At 41.8% G+C, this 25,803-nt stretch overlaps 3 protein-coding genes and 1 pseudogene across 4 annotated transcripts; 2 read left to right on the top strand and 2 right to left on the bottom strand.

Moving 5' to 3' along the window:
- Positions 1-14,052: 14,052 nt before the first annotated feature.
- On the bottom strand, positions 14,053-14,462 carry LOC138595259 (histone H3-like; annotated as a pseudogene).
- Positions 14,463-18,148: 3,686 nt separating this feature from the next.
- LOC138594531 (histone H1-like) lies at positions 18,149-18,748 on the top strand. 2 transcript variants are annotated; one of them, XM_069665656.1, is made up of 2 exons: positions 18,149-18,658; positions 18,701-18,748. In XM_069665656.1, the coding sequence occupies exons 1-2, from the start codon at positions 18,149-18,151 to the stop codon at positions 18,746-18,748; spliced, it is 558 nt and encodes a 185-aa protein (XP_069521757.1). The 2 variants fall into 2 exon arrangements, with proteins under 2 accessions (XP_069521757.1, XP_069521756.1); XM_069665655.1 differs by having other exon boundaries at positions 18,149-18,748.
- Positions 18,749-22,083: 3,335 nt separating this feature from the next.
- LOC138594554 (histone H2B 3-like) lies at positions 22,084-22,452 on the top strand. The gene has a single exon (XM_069665688.1). The coding sequence runs from the start codon at positions 22,084-22,086 to the stop codon at positions 22,450-22,452; it is 369 nt and encodes a 122-aa protein (XP_069521789.1).
- A 1,049-nt stretch (positions 22,453-23,501) lies between these two features.
- Positions 23,502-23,813, bottom strand: LOC138595258 (histone H4). The gene has a single exon (XM_069666619.1). The coding sequence runs from the start codon at positions 23,811-23,813 to the stop codon at positions 23,502-23,504; it is 312 nt and encodes a 103-aa protein (XP_069522720.1).
- Between the last annotated feature and the right edge of the window lie 1,990 nt (positions 23,814-25,803).

The raw sequence follows: 25,803 nt of genomic DNA, 5'->3' as shown, positions 1-25,803 counted from the left end.
AACATATCTATCAGCATCTTAAAAATAAGGAGACTGTAACATGTGTGTTCCAAAACTGTGAATATAAAACCAATGTCTATGAGAACTTCAAAAGTCATAAATACAGAAAACACTCTGGTACAGTGAACACTTTTAAGCCTGGAATAAGTTATGTTGAAGAATCTTGTGCCAGTGTTGCCAGTGATATTTCAGATGTGGAAATTATAGAGAGTGATGTAAATCTAAATTCTGCTTTTGACAATGGGCATTCTGAAAACTTAGAGAAGGATATTGAGCTTAAAATTGCTTCAGTGCTCCTTAAGTTGGAACACATCTTTCTTGTATCTAATGCAGCTGTAGATGAGCTTTTGCAGGAGTTAAACTATTTGATTGGTTCTCTTTCTCTGCCAGTTACCCAAGAGACTATTAGCCAAGTATTACAAGACAATGGATGCCAATTTGACCAGTCAGTTGTTGAAAAGCTAGCCAGTGTACTCTGTGAGACAAACCCTGGAAAAAAAGCAATTGGAGATAAAGGTCCACTTTCCAGTGCTTGGAGGCGAAAAGCTTACTATAAGAGCCACTTTAAAGTAGTGGAACCAGTGGAATATATACTTGACCGAAAAAATAACAAGTCATTCCAATATATTTCAATTTTAAAGTCTTTGCAGCATATTCTTGACTGCCAGACAATCTTGGATCAGGCTGTTAATTTGAATACTGTAGATAATCAGCCTCAAAAAACTTCTGTGCACTACAAAACTATCTTCGATGGTGCCTTCTTCCATGAAAATGGACTGTTGTCCAAGCAGGAAAGCATTTCATTGATATTATACATTGATGAATTCGAAATATGTAATCCCCTTGGTACATCATGGAGGAAGCATAAAATGTGTGGATTGTACTGGATTTTGGGTAATTTGCCACCAGGCTGTAATTCTGCTTTATCCTCAATCTATTTGGCTGCTTTAATCAAAAGTAATGATCTGAAGTGCTATGGGTATGAGAAAGTGTATAAACCTGTAATTAATGATCTTGTAATTTTGGAACAGATGGGATATTTCTGTCAAAGTTGGGCAGAACAGTAAAAGGCACCGTTCAGTGTGTTGTTGCCGACAACCTTGGTGCACACAGTATTGCTGGATTCATTGAAAATTTCTCAGGGACATACGTATGTAGATTTTGCACTGCAGAAAGATCAGAGTTCCAGACTATTGAAGTCAGAAGTGAAGTCTTTACTTTGAGAACAAAAGACATTCATGCAGATCATTTACGAATTATTGAGGAAAACAAATTGCCCAGTTATTATGGTGTGAAATCAAAGTGTATTTTGTCAAAGCACCTCTCATATTTTGATGTTACCACTGGGTTTCCACCAGATGTTGTACATGATCTTTTTGAGGGAATTGTTCCTTTCGAACTTGCGCTTTGCCTCAGTTTGTTAATCAAAAAAAAGTATTTCACATTATGTACATTGAATGAAGCAATATCATCTTTCAACTTTAAGTGGGCTGACAAAACAAATCAACCTCATCCTGTGCCTCTCAGTTTTGCATCCAAAAAAACTGTAGGAGGGAATGCACACGAGAACTGGAGTCTTATCAGATTTTTGCCTTTGTTCGTTGGGCAGAGTGTACCCTGTGAGGAGCCTGCTTGGCACATCTTAACAGACTTGAAGGACATTGTTGATCTTGTTGTCAGTCCTGTTCATACTGAGGACTCCATTGCATATCTTGGTTTTAAGATCTCCGAGCACAGAATTAAGTTTCAAGAGGTTTTCCCAGATGTTAATCTTAAACCAAAGCACCACTTCTTGGAACATTATCCATACTTGATCCGTCAGTTTGGGCCACTGGTTGCCCTATGGACTATGTGATTCGAAGCAAAGCATAGCTTTTTTAAAAGACTTGCAAGGAATATCAGATGCTTCAAAAATGTACTTCTTTCCCTTTCACAGAGACATCAGTATCAGATTGCACATCATTTGCATGCAAGTAGCTTTGCCAAACCCCCACTGGAAGTAACAGATGTTTCCACTGTTCACATTGATGTCCTTAACAAGGACATTTCAAATGCACTGAGACAGAAGTCTCCAGATATGGACAATGTGTGCTTGGCTAAAAGTGTAGCATATAATGGACTAATCTACAAGTGTGGGATGATCTTGATCCACGGCTCACTGGGAGGACTGCCAGAGTTTGGTGAAATCATCCAAATGGTGATACTGCAGGACAAACTAATCTTCATTGTGAAAAAGCTTAGCGGATGGTATATGGAACACTACAGAGCTTATGATCTCAAAACATCACCAAGCAAAGAAGTGGAACTTGTTGAGCCACAAGAACTGCATGATACCTACCCACTGGCAGACTACAAAATTAGAGGGATGCGTCTTGTCACTTTGAAAAGATATGTCCATGTTTAAAGGGTGAGGCCTCAAAATATGATAAATTATTTTCTTAAGTGTGAAAACAAAACCCAGACCCATACAATACTAATGTGTTCTCAGAACATATTTATTTTATACTGTAAGCCAAAGTGGTGTGATGATGTCATTGGCAACTTATCAGTTATGTCATTTTTTAAATGCAGGTTGCTGGATTCCAGTCAGTGAATGCTAATCCTATGCTCTCCCCCCTTCTGCTTCTCTTCTCTTTTTCTTCTTTCCTCTCCTTGTTGTCTCCTATATTCTCCTCACCTCCTCTCCTTTCCTCCACCTCTCCTTCTCTTTTCCATCGCTCTTCTCCTTGTCTCCCATCTTCTCCTCACCTCCTCTCCTTTCCTCCACCTCTCCTTCTCTTTTCCGTCTCTCTTCTCCTTGTCTCCCATCTTCTCCTCACCCCCTCTCCTTTCCTCCACCTCTCCTTCTCTCTTCTCTTCGATGTCTCCCTTATTCTCGCCATCTCTCTTCTCCTCCCCTCTCCTCTTCAGTTTGCCTTCTCTCCTCGCTGCCTCAGCTGATCTCCACCTCTCCTCTTCATTTTCTCCTCCCCTTTCCTCCTCTCTTTGCCTTCTCTCTTTTCCTCTAGTTTGACATTAAATTCTCCTAATTGGAAATGTCAGTGGTTTACATGTTGATCCTCACTAACTGTGCTTGTGCTCTGTTCTCAGACCACCATGGCTGGTTCAACACCTGCAAGACTGAAGGTGATTTTAGGAGAGAACAACATTGAAAAGCTGACTCTTCCAAATGGCATCCCAGAGTCACTTGAAGACCTTCTCGGCACGATAAAGACTACCTTTGGGTTAAAAGGTAACCTCAGACTGCAATACATGGACCAAGACTTTGGCAACGACTTCTTCAATCTGAATTCTACCACTGAACTTCAGAATTTGGGGACAATCAAAGTGATCCACCAGCAAACAAATCCACCTTTGATCAGTGACCTTCAGTCCACTTCATCTCTGTCTATTTCATTTGAGTCTGATGACGGTGCTTCGGTGGCATCAAATGACACAATTATCCTCTCATCCCCTGAATCTGTGTCATCTCGAACACAACAGTGGCCAGAAGACTTTGCAATTCCCCAATTTTCATATGACACAGAGCTTCAGCTAGAGAGGGGGAATACTGAGTACCGTGTGAGCCAAAAAATGTTGACTTTGAGCTCCCGAATGCTGTCTGATATCCTGAAAAGAGTAGCAGAAGAAATTTACCGTTACAAGGCCTATCCAGAGGATGCACATTTCTGCGCAGCTGCAGAGGCCCTTATCAAAAAGCACCCATGTTTGAAAGAACCTGGATCATTCAATGGCTGCTACGGTTGGAAACAACGACTGAAGTACAAAATGGCAAACTACAGGACCCAGCTCAAATTACAGGGGTGTCCAGAGCTGTGTGTAAACTCCTTGAAATCTAAAGCTTCTACAGATACTTACCCTGCTAAAAAAGTGAAGAAGCCAAAACGTTCTGAAGCTAACTTTTATCCATCTTTCCTACTGGTGAGACTCTGGACAGCATGGAAAAAGTGAGACTAGAACTTCTGACAGAGATCGGGATAAGGGACAATGAAAGGGTCATCGCAGACAAAATGGCTAACATGTTTGCCTACAGACGACATGAGGTGGTAAACCAAGAACCAAGCATTCAGGAATTGAAGGACAGATGGCCTGCACTCTTCACACAGAAAGAGGTAAGAATGGAACTGAAGTGATCGAAGTCTGTATGCTTCAGGATTTATTGCAGTTAACTTTCATGAATCGGTCATAACTTGATGTGGTTGAGATTGTATAACACTGAACTTAATGACATTTCCATTTTGAATTTCCACATATGTTATACTTTTTGGGATATAGACATTTTGGCATACAAGATGAGATCAGTTTCAGCATTTTGTTCCATAATACAATATCTACTGTCATTTGTGTTTTGTTTTTAGATAAATACAGAGTTCCAGAGGCTCATGGCTGTTCCTCTTGAGGGGAAGTTCATGGCCCAGTTAGACGTGCACTGAAGTCAGCTGATCAAAGTCATACGTGCCAAAGGAGGGGCAACACGCCAAAAGATTGCAAACATCATGGACACATTGGACCAGGTAAATCTGTACCATCAAACAAGATACTTGTAACTAAGAGGGCTGTCAAAATATATCTGAATCCTTCATAAAGACATTAATATGGGCAGGCCAATGCTAATCATGGCTTTCATATGCATGAATGTTTTTAGCGACTCAAAAAATACACCACTGAACTCATCCCCTTTTCTTTCTATAATGAATCTCTGGGCTTGTGAATTACTGTTTTTAAATAAAGTACATGTAAGAGTTAAGCAATAAGAGTAAGGATGTCTGTCTTATGAAATTTAGAGTTTAAAATTAATCAACATTTGTTGTTCTAGACTGTGGAAATTAATCATCGGAGGGAATGTGTGCTGAAAGCCCTCACCATCTTCCTGGGAGAAGATGCAGATGGCCTGATCAAGGAATACCTTGTAAGTTTCAACAGTTTGTCAGCACATCTTGTCAAAGGGAAACAAAAAAAGTTAACTGTTAGAACAAACATAACACCTGAACCATAGTTGGATTGCTGACATGTATTTATTATCATGACCATATTGGACATTATGTAATTCCCAGCAACAACACATAACATATTGGATTGATTTTTTTTTAAGTAAGAAGGGCTTACTTGATTATTTAAGTTCAAAGGAATAGTTTGACATGTTGGGAAATCTTATCTTTCTTGCTTACAATTAGATTAGAGTCAGATTGATACACCTCTCTCTGCTGTTTCTGGTGTGTGATGACACCCAGCCAAGAAATAGCCCAGCACATAACACATATTGGTACATCACCCAAACACTTAATCACAGTAAGAAGTGAGGCTAATGATGATTTGTGTTTGTGTCTTGTACCCCTCTGTAGGACTGTGGAGCAGATGATGTTCAGAGGGACCTGGAGCAGGTCACCATGGCAGTGTTTGTGATTCGGAAGGAGGGGGAGGGACTGCAGGAGCCACCTGAAGACATTGGCATCGTCATTGAGGGCGTGAAAGTGTTGCATGAACTGACTTCGGTTGCCTCAGCTTGTGCCCTGCTTCTAGGTTTGATTTATGCACTCAACCTAGCTTATCCAAAACCCTTTCGCTTCACTTTTGAAGTGCTCCAAAAAATCTTCATGCAGCTTGATCAGCACAAGATGTCCCCCAAAGTCCAAAATCTGTATATCAAACTTCAAAGCTCCCAGTAATGGCACACAACGATGACCAACAAATGGCCTTGTGCCATAATGTGAAGGAACAACTGTGTTTGGACATATAGCATGTAAAATATGTAGTCTCTTTTGGATGTTGGGCCTTTTTTATGCTCCAAGAGACCTCAAACCACCATTTAATGTGCTTTTATACATACTTTGTAACGGGTATGGTATTTTTTTTTTTTTTTTACAGACATATTTCCCTCCGTTTCAAGGGAAAGGTTGCATTTCAGGTTTGATGTGCTCAGTTATACAACAAACTGTTGTGACACTCTAAAACTCTAAAAGAAGTGTTTATATTTTTTCATCCCCATTGGTCAGCTACACTGTTCAGATATAAATTCATTGGCTATAGCTGAAGAGAAGTTTCTGTATACTCTTGGGGCACTTTTTCATAGTTGACACTATATGTGTTGAGATTGTTAGGCATATTTGTGTAATACTGTGTTGCACTTTACACTTTGATGACAACTTTGTGGTCCTACTAACAGTTACTTGCATTTTGTACATATGTGTTTTAAAAAGGACAAATGTGTAATGTGTTTGACCAAAAGCTGTGTTGGTTGCCATAAAGGTAATGGTTTATTACATTTATACAATGAAGTATTTAAAAAAAACATTGGATTTTGAATTTTTTAAAAATATTTTCAGCCAACTTAAAATTGTAATTTTAGCTTTATTAAACAAACTAAAATTTCATTTTAGAGTTACTACAAAAAGTAATTTACACTAAACCATATTATTAGGTTAGAAAAGAGCAATATTTAACTTTTGGGTTATGCAAATTATTGGGTTGGAAAAACTGAAAACTTTAAGTTGAAATGTCTTAATTTTAAGTTAGATTAATGCAAAATGTTTATTTGACAACAATTAATTTATTAAGTACATGTGACTTAAATCAATTGTGATAATCTAATTTATTAACTTCATTTCAAAGAACTTAATTAAATTAGGTGTTACCAATTGAAACAATTCAATTAAGTTGGTTCAACTATTTTCTTTTTTCAGTGTATGTTTTCATTCCAACATTGAAGTATATATTATCATTATTGTTAAGAGAGTTCCCTCCAGTTCTATGGGAAAATTAATAATAGGCATTGTTTTAAAACTTTTGAATTGTACTTTCTTTATTTGATTTGACAGACGTTGATATAACTGATCGGGTACTTCAAAATGTATGAGACTGAATCATAATGCAAGTTAGACAATATATGGCTGAGCCCCCCTAAAGGTCTGATCCTAAACTCGCTCCTACGCAATAATGTGATCGCTGCAAGGTTTTTACACTAGTTGGCATCCACGATTTTGCATTACTGCCACCATCAGTGTTTAACCTCTCAGTTTCTGTTCATAATGCCGTATTTTCAGTTAAAGGTCCACTCATTAGACCAACAAATGTCTCCTGATTGACAAAGTAACAAGTAACTGAGATTGTTCGGGGAAATGTATCGGAGTAAAAGTACACATTTTACTCAGGAAATGTAGTGGAGTAAAAGTAGAAGTTGTCAGAAATGTAAAAACTCAAGTAAAGTACAGATACTCCAAGAACATACTGTAGCGAAGTATAGTAATAGTAAAAGTAATAGTACTTCATTACAGCCTGCTTCCTGACCCTGGACCTGAATGGAGGTAGGGCAAGTCCATTTTGATAATCCTCTCTGCAGACCTGATTGTTCGTTGTAGTCTGTTTCTGTCCTGTTTGGTGGCAGATCCAAACCAAACAGTGATGGAAGTGCAGAGAACAGACTGGATGATGACGGAGTAGAATTGAATCAGCAGTTCCTGAGGCAGGTTGAACTTCCTGAGGTGGCGCAGGAAATACATCCTCCGCTGGGACTTTTTTCCTGACGTTGTCTCTGTGGGAGGTCCACTTAAGGTCCCAAGAGATAGTGGATCCCAGGAACCCGAAGGTGTCCACAATAGACACTGTGCTGTTGAGGATTGTGAGGGGGGGTAGTGTAGGGGGGCTTCTCCTGAAGTCCACTGTCGTCTCCACAGTCTTGAGCGGTTTGAGCTCCAGGTGTTTCTGATCGCACCGGAGGACCAGCTGATCCACCTCCGGTCTGTAAGCAAACTCGTCACCATCCCCGATGAGGACGATGACCGTCGTGTCATCTGCAAACTTCAGGAGTTTCACAGAGGGGTCCCCTGAGGAACAGTCATTAGTGTAGAGGGAGAGGAGCAGAAGGGAGAGCACACACACCCCTTGGGGTGATTCTCCCCAGCCTCACCTGCTGCCTCCTGTCAGTCAGGAAGTTGATCCACTGACAGGTGGGGGCTGGCACTATGAGCTGGGTGAGTTTCTGTTGAAGGATTTCAGGGATGATGGTGTTGAACACCGAGCTGATGTCCACAAGCAGGATCCTTGCATACATCCCTGGAGAGTAGAGGTGTTGTAGGATGTAGTCCAGTCCCATGTTAACTGCATCATCCACCGACCTTTTTGCCCAGTAGGCAAACTGCAGGGGGTCCAGCAGGGGGCCTGTGATGTCCTTCAGGTGGCTCAACACCTGTCTTTCAAAGGACTTCATGACCACAAACATCAGGGCAACCGGCCTGTAATCATTCAATCCTGTGATGGAGGGTTTCTTTGGGACTGGGATGATGATGGAGCGTTTGAAGACTTCGCACAGCTCCAGAGGTCTGTTGAAGATCTGGGTGAATATGCGGGCCAGCTGATCAGCACCAGATGTGGACAGTAACTTGAGTACTTCGAGTATCTGTACTTTGCTTGAGTTTTATTTTTTGGGGAAACTTTTTACTTTTACCACTACATTTGAAAGACTAATTGATTATTGTACAGGTGTGCCTAAGGCTGGCCACAATAAAAGGCCACTCTAAATGTGCAGTTTTATCACACAGCACAATGCCACAGATGTCGCAAGTTTTGAGGGAGCGTGCAATTGGCATGCTGACTGCAGGGATGTCCACCAGAGCTGTTGCCCGTGAATTGAATGTTCATTTCTCAACCATAAGCCATATCTAAAGGCGTTTCAGAGAATTTGGCAGTACATCCAACCGGCCTCACAACCGCAGAACACGTGTAACCACACCCGCCCAGGACCTCCACATCCAGCATCTTCACCTCCAAGATCGTCTGAGACCAGCCACCCAGACAGCTGCTGCAACAATCGGTTTGCTTAACCAAAGAATTTCTGCACAAACTGTCAGAAACCGTCTCAGGGAAGCTCATCTGCATGCTCGTCGTCTTCATCGGGGTCTCGACCTGACTGCAGTTCGTCGTCGTAACTGACTTGAGTGGGCAAATGCTCATATTCGATGGCGTCTGGCACTTTGGAGAGGTGTTCTCTTCACGGATGAATCCCGGTTTTCACTGTACAGGGCAGATGGCAGACAGCGTGTATGGCGCCGTGTGGGTGAGCGGTTTGCTGTTGTCAGTGTTGTGAATCGAGTGGCCCATGGTGGCGGTGGGGTTATGGTATGGGCAGGCGTATGTTATGGACAACGAACACAGGTGCATTTTATTGATGGCATTTTGAATGCACAGAGATACCGTGACGAGATCCTGAGGCCCATTGTTATGCCATTCATTCATGACCGTCACCTCATGTTGCAGCATGATAAGGATCTGTACACAATTCCAGGAAGCTGAAAACATCCCAGTTCTTGCATGGCCAGCATACTCACTGGACATGTCACCCAATGAGCATATCCAGCAACTTCGCACAGCCATTGAAGAGGAGTGGACCAACATCCCACAGGCCACAATCAACAACCTGATCAACTCTATGCAAAGGAGACTTGTTGCACTGCGTGAGGCAAATGTTTCAAGTTATTTTGATTGCCTTTTTGTTTCAGTACTTTGATCGTCTTTTGTTTAAAAAAAGGTAAAATTGGATTTGGACTTTGGATTTTCTTTTGGAACGATACGCGTCAAAGTAACAGCCCACTCTTACGCTCTAAGCAGCATTATACCACCTTAGTCGCTACAATGTGATTTTAAAAATGTGAATGTTTTCTAAATAAACATAACAAAGCAGAATGTACACTCATGCATTCTTAACTGCACTCATGCATTGTGAAAATGTTTTAATATTTTTTTTAAAGTAGTTTGAATACTTAGTATTTTTAAAAGCAAGTGCTGCAGTGCTTTGACTCAAGTAATAATTTGAATTAGCAACTTTCACTTGTATTGGAGTAATATTTTACCAGGAGTATCTGTACTTTGACTCAAGTCATGAAGTTGTGCACTTTGTCCAACACTGGTCAGCACAGACTCTCAGGCAGGAGGGAGACACACCGTCAGGTCCTGGAGACTTCTTGCTCTTCTGCCTCTGAAGAGCTGATTTTACATCTGATCACCAACACTAACAGATCAATTGGAGTGGTACACCCAGTAAAACTATATTTGATATTATAAATGATTATAAATATGGGGGATTGATAGAATATAAAAATATTTATATTTTATTTATTTATATTATTATTATTTTATATAAGAATATTTTTTGGGCTTTTTGCCTTTATTAGATAGGACAGCTGAAGAGAGACAGGAAATGTGGGAATGTGCACCAAAAGAATCGACAGATCAGGAGTCAAACCTGCAATCAGTGCGACAAGGACTGTATCCTCTGTACATGGGGCACCTGCTCTACCAGCTGAGCTAAACCAGCACCCCAGAATATGGAAATATAACTGATAACAATAATTACACTGAGGTGATAAAAAAAAAAAATATATATATATATATTTATATATATATATATTTATATCAGAGAGCATTCGAGATGGACGCTGGCAGACTTCCTGTGAGAGCTGTGGTATCTTGGAGTTGCTATGTGACGACAAAAAAATGTCCAATGATTTATTGCGACGTTGATGAAACTCAGGAACACCTTCTCATCGAGTGCTACAGATCACAGGAAGTCTGGAGCAAACTGAAAAGTATTGGGTTGTTGTTCAATGTATGTTATGTTTCTGTCATGTATGGTTTGTTGGAGGAAAAATTCCCAACGAAACAAAGAGAACTGTTCCCGACTATCATAAGTGTTGTTTGTTATCATTTATGGAAAACACGATGTGTGACCACCATACATCAGACTGTTGTTGATTCCGATACTGTCATGAAACAACTCTAGATAAGGCTCAGCGCCTCCCCTGGCACATTCTGAACTTTTAAGGAACATGGACTGTGATTCGCACGATCTGCACTTTTATCATAATTGAATTTGTATTATTATTATTTATTTTTTTGAAATTGTAATTTCTGTCTTATACTTGAATTGTAAACTTTAACAAGTGAAACTTAATCTGTAACATATATATATAATTTTAGTTTTTTCAATAGAAGTCAGGGTGTGCAGCTACTTCTAGGTCGGATTGGGTGAGGGGTGTGAAAACCTGCATTAGAAGATGTTCAGGTCGTCATCCAGGGTTTCTACAGGGTGGGGGGATGGTCTCATGTAGTTGGTGATGTTCTGCAGGCCTCTCCACACTGATGCAGGGTTGTGATGTTCTTTTAGCTTCTCAGTGTAGCTCCTCTTTGCTACCCTGATCTCCTTTGTCAGTGTGTTTCTGGCCTGCTTGTACAGGACCACATCCCTGCTTCTGTAGGCCTCCTCCTTGGCCGGATGTAACCTATTCAGTTTTGCAGTGAGCCATGGTTTATTGTTGTTGTGTGTGCAGAAGGTTTTGGTCTGCACACACATGTCCTCACAAAAGCTAATTTACGATGTCACAGTGTCAGTAAGTCTGTTGAGGTTTTTGGCTGCAGCTTCTCTACTCTACTCCAATCCCTGTCAAAGCAGGCCTGTAACTCCAGCTTTGACTCGTCTGTCCATTTCTTCACCGTCTTCACTACAGGCTGAGCAGATTTTAGTTTATGCCTGTACGTAGGAATAAGATGGACCAGACAGAGGTCAGAAAGTCCCAAAGCTGCACGGGTAACAGAGTAAGGTGAGTCCTTTAAAACTGTGTACGAAGAAGAAGAAGAAGCGGAGGATGATGTACTTTATTAATCCTCGAGGGGAAATTCAATTTTTTCACTCTGTTATTACAATCATGCTACACACACAAAGGCCCGAAATACACACATGCACAAACAGGAACCAATCTATATGCATTAATGGAGAGATGTCAGAGTGAGGGGGCTGCACATGGACATGCACCTCAGGCAGTTGGGGATTTGGTGCCTTGCTCAAGGACACCTCGACAGTGCCCAGGAAAGGAACTGGCACCTATCCAGCTACCAGCCCCAATTCCACACTTGAACTAGCCACCCTCTGGCTACAGTGGTCTAGAGTGTTAGTAATGAACTTGAGTTACATTATTTTAGGCCTCCAGGCATGTCATTAGTCTTTCCTCTTGCTTTTGCTCTTTTATGACGAGAAAATGACGCCCTATGTTTAACCAGAGAATCATTTGAGATATATCTGACAGACCAAGTCTCTTTTCGACTGCAGCCTCTGAATCAAACGACTGAGTCTCTTGTATAAAGGCTTTGTGGGCTTCTTGGGCTGAATGGTATGATAAACACTTCCTTCTCTTTATTTTAGAGTGTTTACAATCCAGGGCAAAATCATTTTACAACTATCCTTATCAAATGAGTTTTATATGACTATATATAACTCCACAAACAGTGCGTTAGAGTTCTTGCTCTCTGTTATTTTTAATACTCTGTTCTGTTTGTCGAGTGAGGGAACATTTACTGAAGCTTCATGAGTCACCTCAGATCAAATCAACACATTCAATGTTTAATTCATTTGTATTTTTGGTGATGGATGTTGAGTGAGGGCTGCATTTCTTCCAAAGGTATTCTATTGAATATTATATTTTCTTTCCTTTGTAATCATGTAATTGTGAACATTAGTCTGTATCACCACCATAAAGCTTTGAGCAGGACATATGTTGTGTTTTTAGTCTTAAGGCATGTGTTCATTAACTTACAACTGTGGTCGATGTAAGAACTAGTTTCTGTGGTGCTCCCTGTTTAGTTATAATTAGTAAATATTTACTTCATTAATACTAGCATCATAATTCAAGTCTAAGCATCAAAACAACCGGCGCAATGAGTTGTAGCAGGTTTCATTTCAGCACCTCGGACAGCGACATCAGACAACACTCCCAGGATAAGAGGACAGGTAGCTTGCACTCACCTGAGAGAGCTGAGCTTCATCGGCGGCCAATCTCAGAACATCTGGCTAAACTACAGAAGGAGCTGCAGCATCTGCTTTAAAAAGACAAAGACATATTATAAGAAAGAAAAATAAACTCTACAATCCACAGCTGTGTCCTGCACAATATGAGTTTTTTTCCCTATTGAACAAAAAATAAAATAAATATGAACTCTACAAAACAGATAAATATGATGAGAGAGAAAAAAGACATTAAAATGTTATGAAGGAAATAGTTTCAGGTTGCATTTTGACGTCTTAGTGTTTTTTATTGAGCATACAGGTGTGAAACACAAACCAGCACTGTGAGATCAACACGAGAGTCAGCTGACCAACAAGTGTTCAAACTTCCTGCAGTGAAAAGGACACAGAGGAGGTTCTTTGTTCACAGTTTCAGACTTTGGTGCAGCGATACAAGTGATGTTTTTGTTACAATGAGATAAAGTAGACTAATAATTGATTACAACTAAAACTCGACCAATTCTGCTTCATGTATAGTTAAATTATTTTAATGCACACTGGACTTATATATAGTCTGTTCACATTGCACTATTTTAATTTTATACCGTAAGCTTTTTGCACTCACCAATATCCTGCACAGCAGTACAGTTTTTAATTACACATGTTGAACATGTTTTATGTTTCTTTCGTCTTGCCTATTTTTTTTTAAATCTTATTCTATTGAAGTCTTTTACCTGTTTTTATTCTATTTCTGTTATTTGTTCTGCACCAAAACAAATTCATTGTAAAGCTGATTCTGGTTCTGACCTTATAAATATAACATAATATTAAACATCAACAAACCATTAATATTAGCTCATAAAGAACCTTAGTCTACATGAAGGAAAATACATTGGATTCTTATTTACTCGTCCAATTAGGTAATGTAACATAACTGATCATAGCTGTAAATGTAAAGATCAACTGTAACAATCAGTGAGAATTCTGTTTTATGTTTAAACCTGCAATCAATAAATCAATGTCGCGGTTCCATTACCCCACCTACTATCAATCCGAGTAAGCTACATCATGTGTTAAGTAGAGATCTAATATCGTATTACTTTCTGAACTACTATGTGAATTATTTTTTTATAATAATTGAGAATAACCACAGCAGAGGAATCATCTCTTGAGTCAGAGTGAGGTGGCTCTCAAAAGAGCCGTTGTGGTTCGTGCAGCAGTCATCATCATCAGCAGCAGCAGCAGCAGCAGCAGCAGAAGAAGAAGAAGAAGAAGAAGAAGACAGTTTAAGCTCGCTCTCCGCGGATGCGGCGGGCCAGCTGGATGTCTTTGGGCATGATGGTGACCCTCTTGGCGTGGATGAGGCACAGGTTGGTGTCCTCAAACAGGCCGACCAGGTAAGCCTCGCTGGACTCCTGCAGAGCCATGACAGCGGAGCTCTGGAAGCGCAGGTCGGTCTTGAAGTCCTGAGCGATCTCTCTGACCAGGCGCTGGAAGGGCAGCTTGCGGATCAGCAGCTCCGTGGATTTCTGGTAGCGACGGATCTCTCTCAGAGCCACGGTACCGGGCCTGTAACGGTGAGGCTTCTTCACGCCGCCGGTGCCCGGGGCGCTCTTACGGCAGCCTTGGTGGCAAGCTGCTTCCTGGGGGCTTTGCCTCCGGTGGATTTACGGGCGGTCTGCTTGGTTCTTGCCATCGTCTCTTTCTTTTCTGAACAGGAGAAAAGTGTAGCAGGCAGCAGAGAGAGGAGGAGCGGCTGTGAAAGGGTGACGCTGGTTCAGACCTCCGCCCCCTGATTGGTGATGGGCTGCTGCTGTAGCTCAGCCCCGCCTGGAGGAGCGACTCACCGCCTCAATCTCCGCCTCTTATTTCTCTGAGTCCCGACTCTCGAAAGCAGACTTGAACCATGAGCGGAAGAGGCAGAACAGGCGGTGTGTGAGACTGTGTGAAGCACGTGTGTTTACGCGCCCGGCTGGGCAGCAAGCCAATATGGCTCCCTTATCCAGTACGCCGACATATGCCTCTAAATTCGGACAATTCTGGGTTCGGCTGAAATATACCAGCGACGGGGATCCTCCCAACCGTGATTATGTTGGTGAAGAATTGCTTTTTCAATCATGCTGGATAAATACCTTCGATGTGTACTCTTTCATTGGTCTCCCAAACAAGAGACTTTGAATTGTGTTTCCTTCAGGAAGCTCCGCTTCGCCGCTTCTTAGAGGTTCAAGCCTCCAAAAACTCTGAACCTAAATGGAAAGATTGGTCCATTGAATCATCCATTCAACTCGAGATCAACACATTGATTGTAAAATTCTGGACCGGCAGAATCCCTGACCACGATACTGCGAAATCCTCCAAGTCATTAAACCTGTTGACAAGTTCCGAATCTGGTACGGCGTGCGCAAATTTAAAGTAATAATGCACAGAGACTCAAACGGACAAGTCAATCAAATTCCGAACTCTATTTCTCTGGGCCCCTATAACGGGAGAATCATCTACCCCGGCCAGTCCGATGTTTCATTTGCCACTCTGCCGACCACCAGGTTAAACAATGCCCCACTGTCAAGTGCTGGAGATGTGGCACGTTGGGCCACAAGGCAACCGAGTGCACCATGGCCACACTTTCCTCAGTTGTCCTGCCTCCTATGGCAACAAGTCAAGATCAAAGCGACAACCAGCCTCCCAGACAAATCAGCATGCCTCCCTACCAGCCTCCAACCAGCTGCAGCCTGGCTCCTTGCCAATCTCCAGGCAGCCTGAGCCCCTGCCAGCCTTTCATCAGCAGCAGAAACAACAGCAGAGGCAGCACCCTGAGCCCCTGCCTGTCTCAAAACAGCAGCGGCAGCCTGAGCCCCTGCCCGAACAAACTCCCAGAAACCTGCAGGTCTGCTGAAACAATCACTTCTTTTAAATCAAGCCTGAAGACTCACCTGTTCACAGCTGCCTTTTATTAAACTACTTTAATACATTTATTTTAATAACTATTCTAATTATTTATATCTGCACTGTAGCTTTTACCCCCCCCCCCCCCTTTATAATTTAAATTTTATTTTATTTTTATATTTTTGCTTCGATTTTAGCTGTTTTTAGTTTATCTTCAGTTTGCTTTTTAATGTCCTGTTTATGATGTGTTTCTTTGCTTTTGTTCTGTGTAAAGTACTTTGAATTGTCTTGTTGCTGAAATGTGCTATATAAATAAACTTACCTTGCCTTGCCTTGCCACGTCCTCCTCCATGCGATTCAGAGTCCAACCTATCCGACTCCAACTCTGGATCGTTCTCTACGACACCTGAATTTCCTGTCCCTGACACACAAAGTGAGACTCCCTTTTGAAATGGTTAAACAAAAGAAGAAGAAAAAGACACCCGCTCAGTCACAATATGACAGAGAAGATAAACGTCTCAATGATAACTGTTCTCCATAGCTGTGTCACCACTTATGTCTCCTTATGAGCTTCCTAAAAATCGTTACCTGGAATGCTCGGGTGTTCAGTCAGCTGGAAACAGAGTGCAGAAAATCAATTATTTATTGAAAACTGATTTTGATGTCTTAACTTTAAACTACTTTCCCTTCCTGTACAGATGTGTCATGTCCTGCACATTTCCAGAGAAGGTCCTGATGAGTCAGTTTTTGTGAGGTTGAAATCTCCTTTGATGGTGTCATTTTCCAGATCTACTATCTTTGTTACATATGACCTGATATTTTAAAGGATGTGTTACAAAAATCATAGCAGACGACATCATTTTAAAACTCTGTGAAAGATCAGATCTCTCTGTATTGTCTCTGTTAACTGCATGAAATTGTGATATACCCATAAACTTGTTCACCAGTGCATCATGGTGCAAACGGTCTGTTCTGCTGCGACTCTGCTCTGATGATTGTATTTATTGATAACTTCTGGAAACTACGGAGAGAACAAGAAAGAACAAATGTGTCAAGGTGAACGGGATAAACGACTTCCAGTCTTTTTTTGCGTGCTGCATTGTTGACAGATAAATGAACCCTTTTTCTTGTGATTGACTTTAATCAACGGGTCTCACCTTCGCTGAAATTTCAACATCATGATGCAGATTTGTAAAATGTCAAAATGAAGCTTTGTCAGGTGTGTCCTCAAGAGCAGAGCTGTTACAACAGAAGACCTCCACATGCTGAAAGTCTGCAGATGGGCATATTACATTTCTGAAGGAACAATTCAGCAGATTAAAAATCTATAAATTAGGGAAATGCTTTTTATCTTTTTGAAAATATTTGTAAAATAGAATATTATAGTTGAAACAACAGAAATAACTCTAATAATTGTATCTAAAGAGTTGGTTTGCATGAAAATAACAAAAACGCTGTGGGCTTCAATGAATCTTTAGTTCTTATTAACAGTGTTTGTTTATTTTAACAGAATATATTTGAGTCTGAGGGTTATTATGTCATTGAGTGCAGCAGCTTTTAATCTTACTGTCAACATATGTTCCTCCAATCACGATGTTTTTATAATTCATTAACACTACGTTTATCAGTATAACAATATGTAGGCCCTCTTTTCAGCACTGGCTGAAGATCATAGATGGTTTTATATCAGAGCTCTGTTGGTGAGTGTGTTTATTTATCTAACCGTAAATACAGTGTTATCCTGTACACCCGTGTTACTACTGCAGAGAAATATGTTGCAATATACAAACATGTATTGTTGAAAGAACAATTATTATTATTATTATTATTATTATTATTATTATTATTATTATTCACAACAACAACAACAACAACAACAACAACAACAACAACAACAACAACAACAACAACAACAACAACAACAACAACAGTAGAACAGCTCTGACAGGAAGCCTCGCCGACCTGCAGCACAGGCCTCAGCCATCATCGGTGTGTTTGCTGCAACCAGAAGAAGTTGATTTAATCACAAACTGATCATCAGCTGATGGTTGTTTTTACTTGGAGTCCCTGAACAAACATGTGGGCCAGCCGGAAAACCACTTTTCACGGAGCTCTGATGGATTTTAAATCATTTTAGGAGAGAAATGAGCGCGAAAAGCCGCTGAGCAGTGCTGCTCACGGCGGTGAATAAGTGAGGTGTGGAGGCTCCACAGAGGAAAAAGCAGCTAGCAGCAGAGGTCAACATGACTTCAATATGAAGAGACACAAGTCCGCTATCTGCTGCTTCACTGTCAGCCTTCAGCGCGGCTCCCACATGTAGTTTGGACTCTTTTATCGGGGAAGAGAAAACACAAGAGGCCCAGCATTCACACAGCTCAGAGGAGGCACGCGCTGGGTTGAGTCTCCACGGTTCCCATTGTGTGTTTAAGGCCAGCCTCCTGCGCAGGACTTTCCAACAGTTCAGTCACCCCGTGTTGTGAACGAAGCCCTGAGACAGCAATGGCAGAAGAAGCTCCAGCTCCCGCCGCCGCCCCGGCCAAAGCGGCCAAGAAGAAGGTCTCCGAGCCGAAGAAGGCCGGCCCCAGCGTCAACGAGCTCATCGTTAAAGCTGTGTCCGCGTCCAAGGAACGCAGCGGCGTGTCCGCGGCCGCCGTCAAGAAGGCTCTGTCTGCCGGAGGCTACGATGTGGAGAAGAACAAGGCCCGCGTTAAGACCGCCATCAAGAGCCTGGTGACCAAGGGGGTTCTGGTCCAGACCAAGGGCACCGGGGCCTCCGGCTCCTTCAAGATGAGCAAGAAGACTGAGGTGAAGGCCAAGAAGCCGGTCAAGAAAGGCGCTCCTAAAGCCAAGAAGCCCGCAGCCAAGAAACCCGCAGCAGACAAGAAGCCCAAGACAGCGGCAGCCAAGAAGCCAGCAGCCGCTAAGAAGTCCCCGAAGAAGGTCAAGAAACCCGCAGTGGCCAAGAAAGCAGCCAAGAGCCCCAAGAAGGCAGCCAAGAGCCCCAAGAAGGTGCTGAAAAAGGCCCCTCCAGCCAAGAAAGCCCCCGCGAAGAAGGCTGCCAAGCCCAAAGCCAAGAAGGCAGCACCCAAGAAGAAGTGAGCTGTCAGCGCCTCAACAAACACAAAAGGCTCTTTTAAGAGCCACACACATCTTTCACTAAGAGTCCATTCCTCTTTCGGAATATCTCTCTGTGTTTTTAACATTAATAACTATTCTTTAATATGCTATCTAGAAATGTTTACAATCACTGTTTATGTCTGCATGTTTAAAATGTATCACAAATAACTTGGATTTATTGTTATAATAACTGAAGAGTTTATTGCTGCTCATTCAATTGGCATTATTTTTATTAATTTACTTCGTCTACCTGCTCGTCTTCATTTTGATCATTACAGTCAAATTATATCTTACATCATTAACAGTAAAAAACAGACTGTTTGTTGTGTTTACTATAGTGAGCAAAGAAAGATCAACAAATATAAAGACAATAAAATCTCTCAGTGCAGCAAATACAAAGAAGGAAAAAGAAACAAGACTTTAGAAGATTCAGACACTTTCTTCAGACTCATTTCGATCTGATCTTTGCATCTTTGTGCTTTATTAATGTTTTCTTCTTCATGTATTTACAGTTTTTCTCGATTGCTTAAACACAATTTTGATCGTTTTGTTTTGTTTTGCAAAACACTACACACAATTAGCACACCCACAAACCCAATTAGCAAAACACCTCAGATCCTTTGCAAAATGAAACACTGCTGTTGAAAACCTTAAACACTTCAGGCTTATTCTGCTCCTGAGTGAATAGAGTAGTGTAAGTGAAGTACATAGTGAATTTGCACCACTATAAACACAATGTCTGCTCACACTTTTTGCAAAACAATACACACAGTGATTTGCAAAACACTAAACACACTTGTATGCATTAGACACCACACAAGACCGATGCTGCAGACTGATGAAAATGTAATTTAATTTTCTCCATATACTCAATTTAGTCAACATGGAGACTCAAAATAAACCAAAAAAAAACATGTCCCAGTTTTCATGCCTCTGACAAACATAACATTTTATCCAGTACAAAAAAAAGAACAAAAGAAAAATGAAAACACAGTACAGAAATTGCTACAGGTTATCTCCTCACCTAGCTGGATCTGGCCAGAGAATTTCATTGACATTGCAGGCAATATCCTCATTCTCAAGACAGCGTGGAAAGAATCGTCTTGAATGCCGAATCCATCCTTGTATGGCTGTGGGCTCAATCAAGGCCAAACAGGCCTCCTCCATGGCCTGAATGAGGGGTACCCGAGCCTGGGGCTAGAGATCATAAACCCTCCACCGCCATGCCGAGAAAAACTCCTCAATTGGGTTCAAAAAAGGAGAATACGGTGGCAGGAATAGGACTGTGAAATGTGGATGTTGCTGAAACCAGTTCTGGACCAGAGCAGAGCGGTGGAATGATACATTGTCCCAGATGACAATGTATTGCATCTGGTGCATGTTGTTAACTGCTGTGAGGTTGTATAATCTGTCCAAAAATGTGAGGATGTTAGGTGTTCTGTATGGATCCATGTTGGCATGATGGTGGAGGACCCCATTCTGGGTAATTGCAGCACAAAGGGTGATTGTGTAGTTCAGCATAGTTTTAGTGTACAGTACATTTACATGTAAAAAGGTTATGTGTGCAGTATGCAACATCAGAGTGCTAAAGTGAACAATACATACCTCCACATACTCATGCCGCAGCTGTTTGACCCTCTCCGAGTTCCGTTCAAAAGGCGCTCGATATATCTGCTTCATCTGCACCTGATGTGTCTTCAGGATGCGTGCTATTGTGGACAGAGAGACCTGATTCACATTATGAAAAATGGTTTGGTCTCCAATAATGTTGGCCTGGATTTCACGGAGCCTTATGGCATTATTTGCCAAAACCATGTTCACAATCTCTCTCTCCTGCTGTTGTGTAAAAATGGGCGCCCTTCCTCCTTGTCGTACTCGACCCTCAATCCTATGTAGAACAAAATACATGTAACCTACTGTAAAATGTCACAGGAAGGGGTATCAAAAGTGCTGATATGGTGCATACAATAAGCAGCTGTAAACAGGTTATTTTTACCCGTTTTCTTGTCTAAATGCCCTTATGACAGATGCCACTGTGTATCTGCTGAGATTTGGCTGAACTCTCAGTCCAGCCTCCCTCAGCGTCAATCCATGGTTCACTACATGGTCCACAAGAGTTGCGCGAATTTGATCGTCCTCCTCCTCGTCCTCGTCCTCCTCTCCCCTTTATGTCCCTTTACTATGCTCCCTACTGACTAGATGAGAAATGCTTGAATGTTCCACATTTGAAACATAAATATGACAAACATTAATTTGAGTTACATTAATTTAGGCCTCCAGACATGTCATTAGTGCTTCCTCGTGTTGTTGCTGGTTCATGACGAGACAAAGACGACTCCGTGTTTAACCAGAGAATGATTTAGGATATATCTGACGGAGCGGGTCTCTCATCAACCTGTCAGCATCTGAATCAAACAAGTGAGTCTCTTGTATAAAGGTGATGTGGGCTTCTTGGGCTTTATCATAAACACTTCTCTTCATTCTAGAGTGTTTACAATCCAGGACAAAATCCTTTTACAACTCTCCTGATCAATCAAGCTTTATATTAGAGATGTTTCTACCCGAACGCTTCGTTAAAAAACACTTTTCAGTGAACGGAATCACTTCCATTTGTTCCTTTCGTTCACTCTGCTCTGCTCGCGGCTTCCCAATCCTTTCCTTCTTCCTTTCAGAAAACCAGACTGATTGAATTCAGCACCCGCCAATTGCCTTTTAGAGGAGGGCTGTCTGTATCAAATCAAATGTATCAAACGACCAACATTGGTCTATGGAACGTTTCGCTTGACCGAATGTCTCTCTCTCTCTCTCTCTCTCTCTCTCTGTGTGTGTGTGTGTGTGTGTGTGTGTGTGTGTGTGTGTGTGTGTGTGTGTGTGTGTGTGTGTGTGTGTGTGTGTGTGTGTCTCTCTCTCTCTCTCTCTCTCTCTCTCAGGACATTTCTCGGGTTATTTTCTTTGTGCTGTTAATCATCACTGCTGTTTGTTTCTTTCAGCGCGATGCAGGGTGCTATGTTGTGCTTGATTAGTGACCAGCATCGGTCGGTCTACACTACTTCTCATGGTAAATTGAGGCATCACTATACTGGGGATTATTATATTTACTGAAGACTTTGACAGACATAATAAACTCACTGTAGGGTTGGCGGTAAATGATTTCGGACACAGCCTCCTCTCCCCCTTCTGGGTGCTCGGACTGTGCTCACCAATCTCAGCCAATCCTGCGCGAGCGAGAGCACGAGCTTATTTGCATCAGGCACATACATAAAGAGCGTCCCGACACCAACAACCCTATCTGTCTCTGGGAACTACACCGAGCAAATATGCCAGAAACCGTCAAGGCGCCCAAGAAGGGTTCTAAGAAAGCGGTGTCGAAAGCCACCAAGACTGGCAAGAAGAGGAGAAAGACCAGGAGGGAGAGCTATGCTATCTACGTGTACAAGGTCCTGAAGCAGGTCCACCCCGACACCGGGATCTCCTCTAAGGCCATGGGCATCATGAACTCCTTTGTGAGCGACATCTTTGAGCGCATCGCCGGTGAGGCCTCCCGTCTGGCTCACTACAACAAGCGCTCCACCATCACCTCCAGGGAGATCCAGACCGCCGTCCGCCTGCTGCTACCCGGTGAGCTGGCCAAGCACGCTGTGTCTGAGGGAACCAAGGCGGTGACCAAGTACACCAGCTCCAAGTAAACTCGCTGATATCTGCTACAACCCAACGGTCCTTTTCAGGACCACCCACCACTGAACTACGAGCTTTATTCTATACATTTCATGATGATACGGTGTCCCTTCAACCGACGAATGACTGCTTGGCTAAAGAAATGCAAATCTGACGCGTTGCTGGTTGTAGAGGCATCGCTTAAGACTAAGGATGCTCGCGCCTACTGTCCAATATGTACAGAAAGCTATAAGTATTGGATTAAGTTTTCGAAACGTGTTCCACGGGAGTAAGAAAAGTGCCCGCTCAAAACACGGCCAGAAAGTTGCGCGGTCCGTCTGCTGCTCCGTACAGCCACTGTTTGTGTGGGAGACCGGGAGTCATTGCAACACACTTAATTCCTTCAATAAGAATCAAGCTAGTGATGAAACATATTCAGTAGGATTATCTCTCTGCCTACTAAAAAGGAGAACGATCACTGCACCAAGTTTAACTGAATATTACCTCCACATTTAATTGTGTTAATCAGTTAACATTTCATAAGCTTAGACTGTCCGTGACTCATCTGAGTAAAATCGACTTAATTCATTAGTTTCCACTTGAAGTTGAATGAAAAATAGATAAACTTTTGCTTTGAATTTACACCACATACAAAAAATAATCTTGAACAGAAACCACAGCTAAGCTTTTATTTGTGATAGTGTTACTATAATGTTCCAATAACGGAGTTTATTCCTTAAATTTAAAACGATTCTTTTGCTCCGCAAACATACTGCACATTAAAATATGACGTATTTCAATTAAACAGTTATAAAATTGCCCCCAGTCCCCCCCACTTGCCCTTGTAGCATGTCAATGTGTTCTTTAATCGAGTGCAAGATAACCTTTAATTCCTTGAATTTGCCCACATACTCAATAGTCCTTATTCTTTTCATCGTTATGTATCCTACTTTTGACTTAACTATGACTTTGAGTGCTTAGGTCGCCTCACTATATTTAACAATCACAGACAGGAATGACTCCTCGGGTAAAGTGTGTGGCTCTTAAAAGAGCCTTTGTGTTGTTGTAGGACAGTGAATGTTTAACCTCCGAAGCCGTACAGAGTGCGTCCCTGTCTCTTCAGAGCGTACACCACATCCATGGCGGTCACGGTTTTTCTCTTGGCGTGCTCGGTGTAGGTGACGGCATCACGGATGACGTTCTCCAGGAACACCTTCAACACACCGCGGGTCTCCTCGTAGATCAGACCGGAGATGCGCTTCACTCCACCACGGCGAGCCAGACGGCGGATAGCGGGCTTGGTGATTCCCTGGATGTTATCACGGAGAACTTTACGGTGACGCTTAGCGCCTCCTTTGCCGAGTCCTTTCCCGCCTTTGCCTCTTCCACTCATCGTCACGTGTTTATGGTTTCAAAACGAATGAAGCTCTCTGGCCGATTCACAGCTACATATATATTGTCTGAGGACCTAATAGAAGGAGGACTTGTTCATGAGAGAGCCGTCTCTCTGTCTGTCTCTGCCTGTATTTCAAACACTTCATGTGCAGCGTGGGCCCACTCATCGTCTTGAGTTGGGCCTCTTGTATGACTTTAATTCAGGCAATTTTCTCCCTCAAACAACTTTTCTTCTGCTATTCACAGAGTTAGTGGGATCAGGATCTGGAGGCCTGTGTCTCTAACATCTGGAGTTACAGTATGTATCTTATATTATTTCATCATCATCATCATCATCATCATCATCATCAACAACAACAACAACAACAACAACAACAACAACAACAACAACAACAACAACAACAACAACAACACAAAGGCTCTTTTAAGAGCAGCACACTGAATCAATAAGAGCTGATTTCCACGTTATAAAACAAAGCACATGTCTAACTGCTATCTTAAATGATATGAAGTACGAAAATGAGGTAAAGTGAGCCAAATTATCAAAACATACATCTGCCAACTTTTCTGAATTTAATTCAAGTTTTCTCGAGTAAACTCAAGGTCCTTCTTCGGTGCTTTTACTTGATCAGGCATTTTCTCTTCATAGGAAATTCACCTTTCGAATGACTCTATCATGAACAGTAGACTGCGCTGTTCCTCGCATCAGACTGAGTTTCAAAAAACAACCAGTTAAGTGCGAAACAAGGTGGAGTCTGACTAAAGCCCCTTTCACACTGCCAGTTCAAGGCGGGATTATGACGCCTCTGTAACATTCTGTCTTCTTTGTAAAACACAGGAGGTGGAATGTTGGGGCAAATTTGTTACACCTCTGAGCCGGCATCGGAGGTAGTAACAGAGGTGAAACGGCGTCTGGGTGAACAGCGGAGCCGGCAGGGCGGAACAGCACGGTGTGTGTCTTTGAAGCACATGCTGTTTGTTCACACTTTGCTTCTGCAGCGCCGGAACACTGAGTAAAAACACATGCTGGGGCGGCTTTACGATCACTGAAAAACTATGTGAGCATGATGATAGAGAAACGTGCCTGTGTGTGTCTTTATCAGAACTTTATCAGTCTGAACTCAGCAGGGAGGTTGTGTACAGCATAGTTTTCTTCCCCGATGCCACGATCCTCCTCCTTACAGACCTGCTTTATATCAGAATATTATTTGCAATGATTTGGCATTTAATAAACTAGAAATGGATTGATTGGTCGACCGTTCAGTGCTTTGTTATTTAGTGGCCTAAGTTTGCTGTTTTTTGACAAATCCATGGCTCTGTCCTTGGTGCTGAAGTTGCAGAGGGATTAGTAATTGTGGCTCAATCATGTCCTTCTGTCAATTCAATCTTGATTTATAATGTTACATAAAATTCACCCAATAAATGCTCTATTATTATTATTATTATTATTATTATTATTATTATACTACTGCAGTGAAACAGTTATGTGCTAAAGTAGTGTCAGCCTTATGATTAAGTTTCATGTAGCAATGTGAACAGTTGCAGAAGAGCAAGATAATCAGAGACACACTGCCTGTAATAGTCCGAGAATAATCCTGACCATTCAGTTGTGTTTTGGGGGAGACATGACTTCAGAAGGAAAATGGTTCTGCTATAACGTGGAGGTTTGGGTTAGATTTAACTTTAGGTTAGGTTAGATTATGAGGAGCACAACAAAGGCCGACTACACGACGGTCCTGAATTAAAGTTATTGCTAACTGAAACCCAATCGCAAATATCTTCTGTTGTATACTTCTGTTCTGAGGTAGACTACATTTTAATACACAGCTGATTTAGAAATGTATTATGAGTGAAGATGCCCACTTTGCATTAACCAGAATCAATGATGCAACAGAGAATATTAAGCTAAAACAAACAACACACAGAGGTCCTGTTAACGATGTGGAGAAAATTAAACCTAAATGAACGCTGAGGAATAACTGCATTAA

This window comes from Semicossyphus pulcher, unplaced genomic scaffold (assembly GCF_022749685.1).
Source record: "Semicossyphus pulcher isolate SPU_LCO1_2020_fin unplaced genomic scaffold, fSemPul1.0.p SCAF_17, whole genome shotgun sequence".
Classification (NCBI taxonomy): domain Eukaryota; kingdom Metazoa; phylum Chordata; class Actinopteri; order Labriformes; family Labridae; genus Semicossyphus; species Semicossyphus pulcher.
The sequence above is the reverse complement of the archived record's forward strand: the minus strand, read 5'-3'. Positions and strand labels throughout refer to the sequence as shown.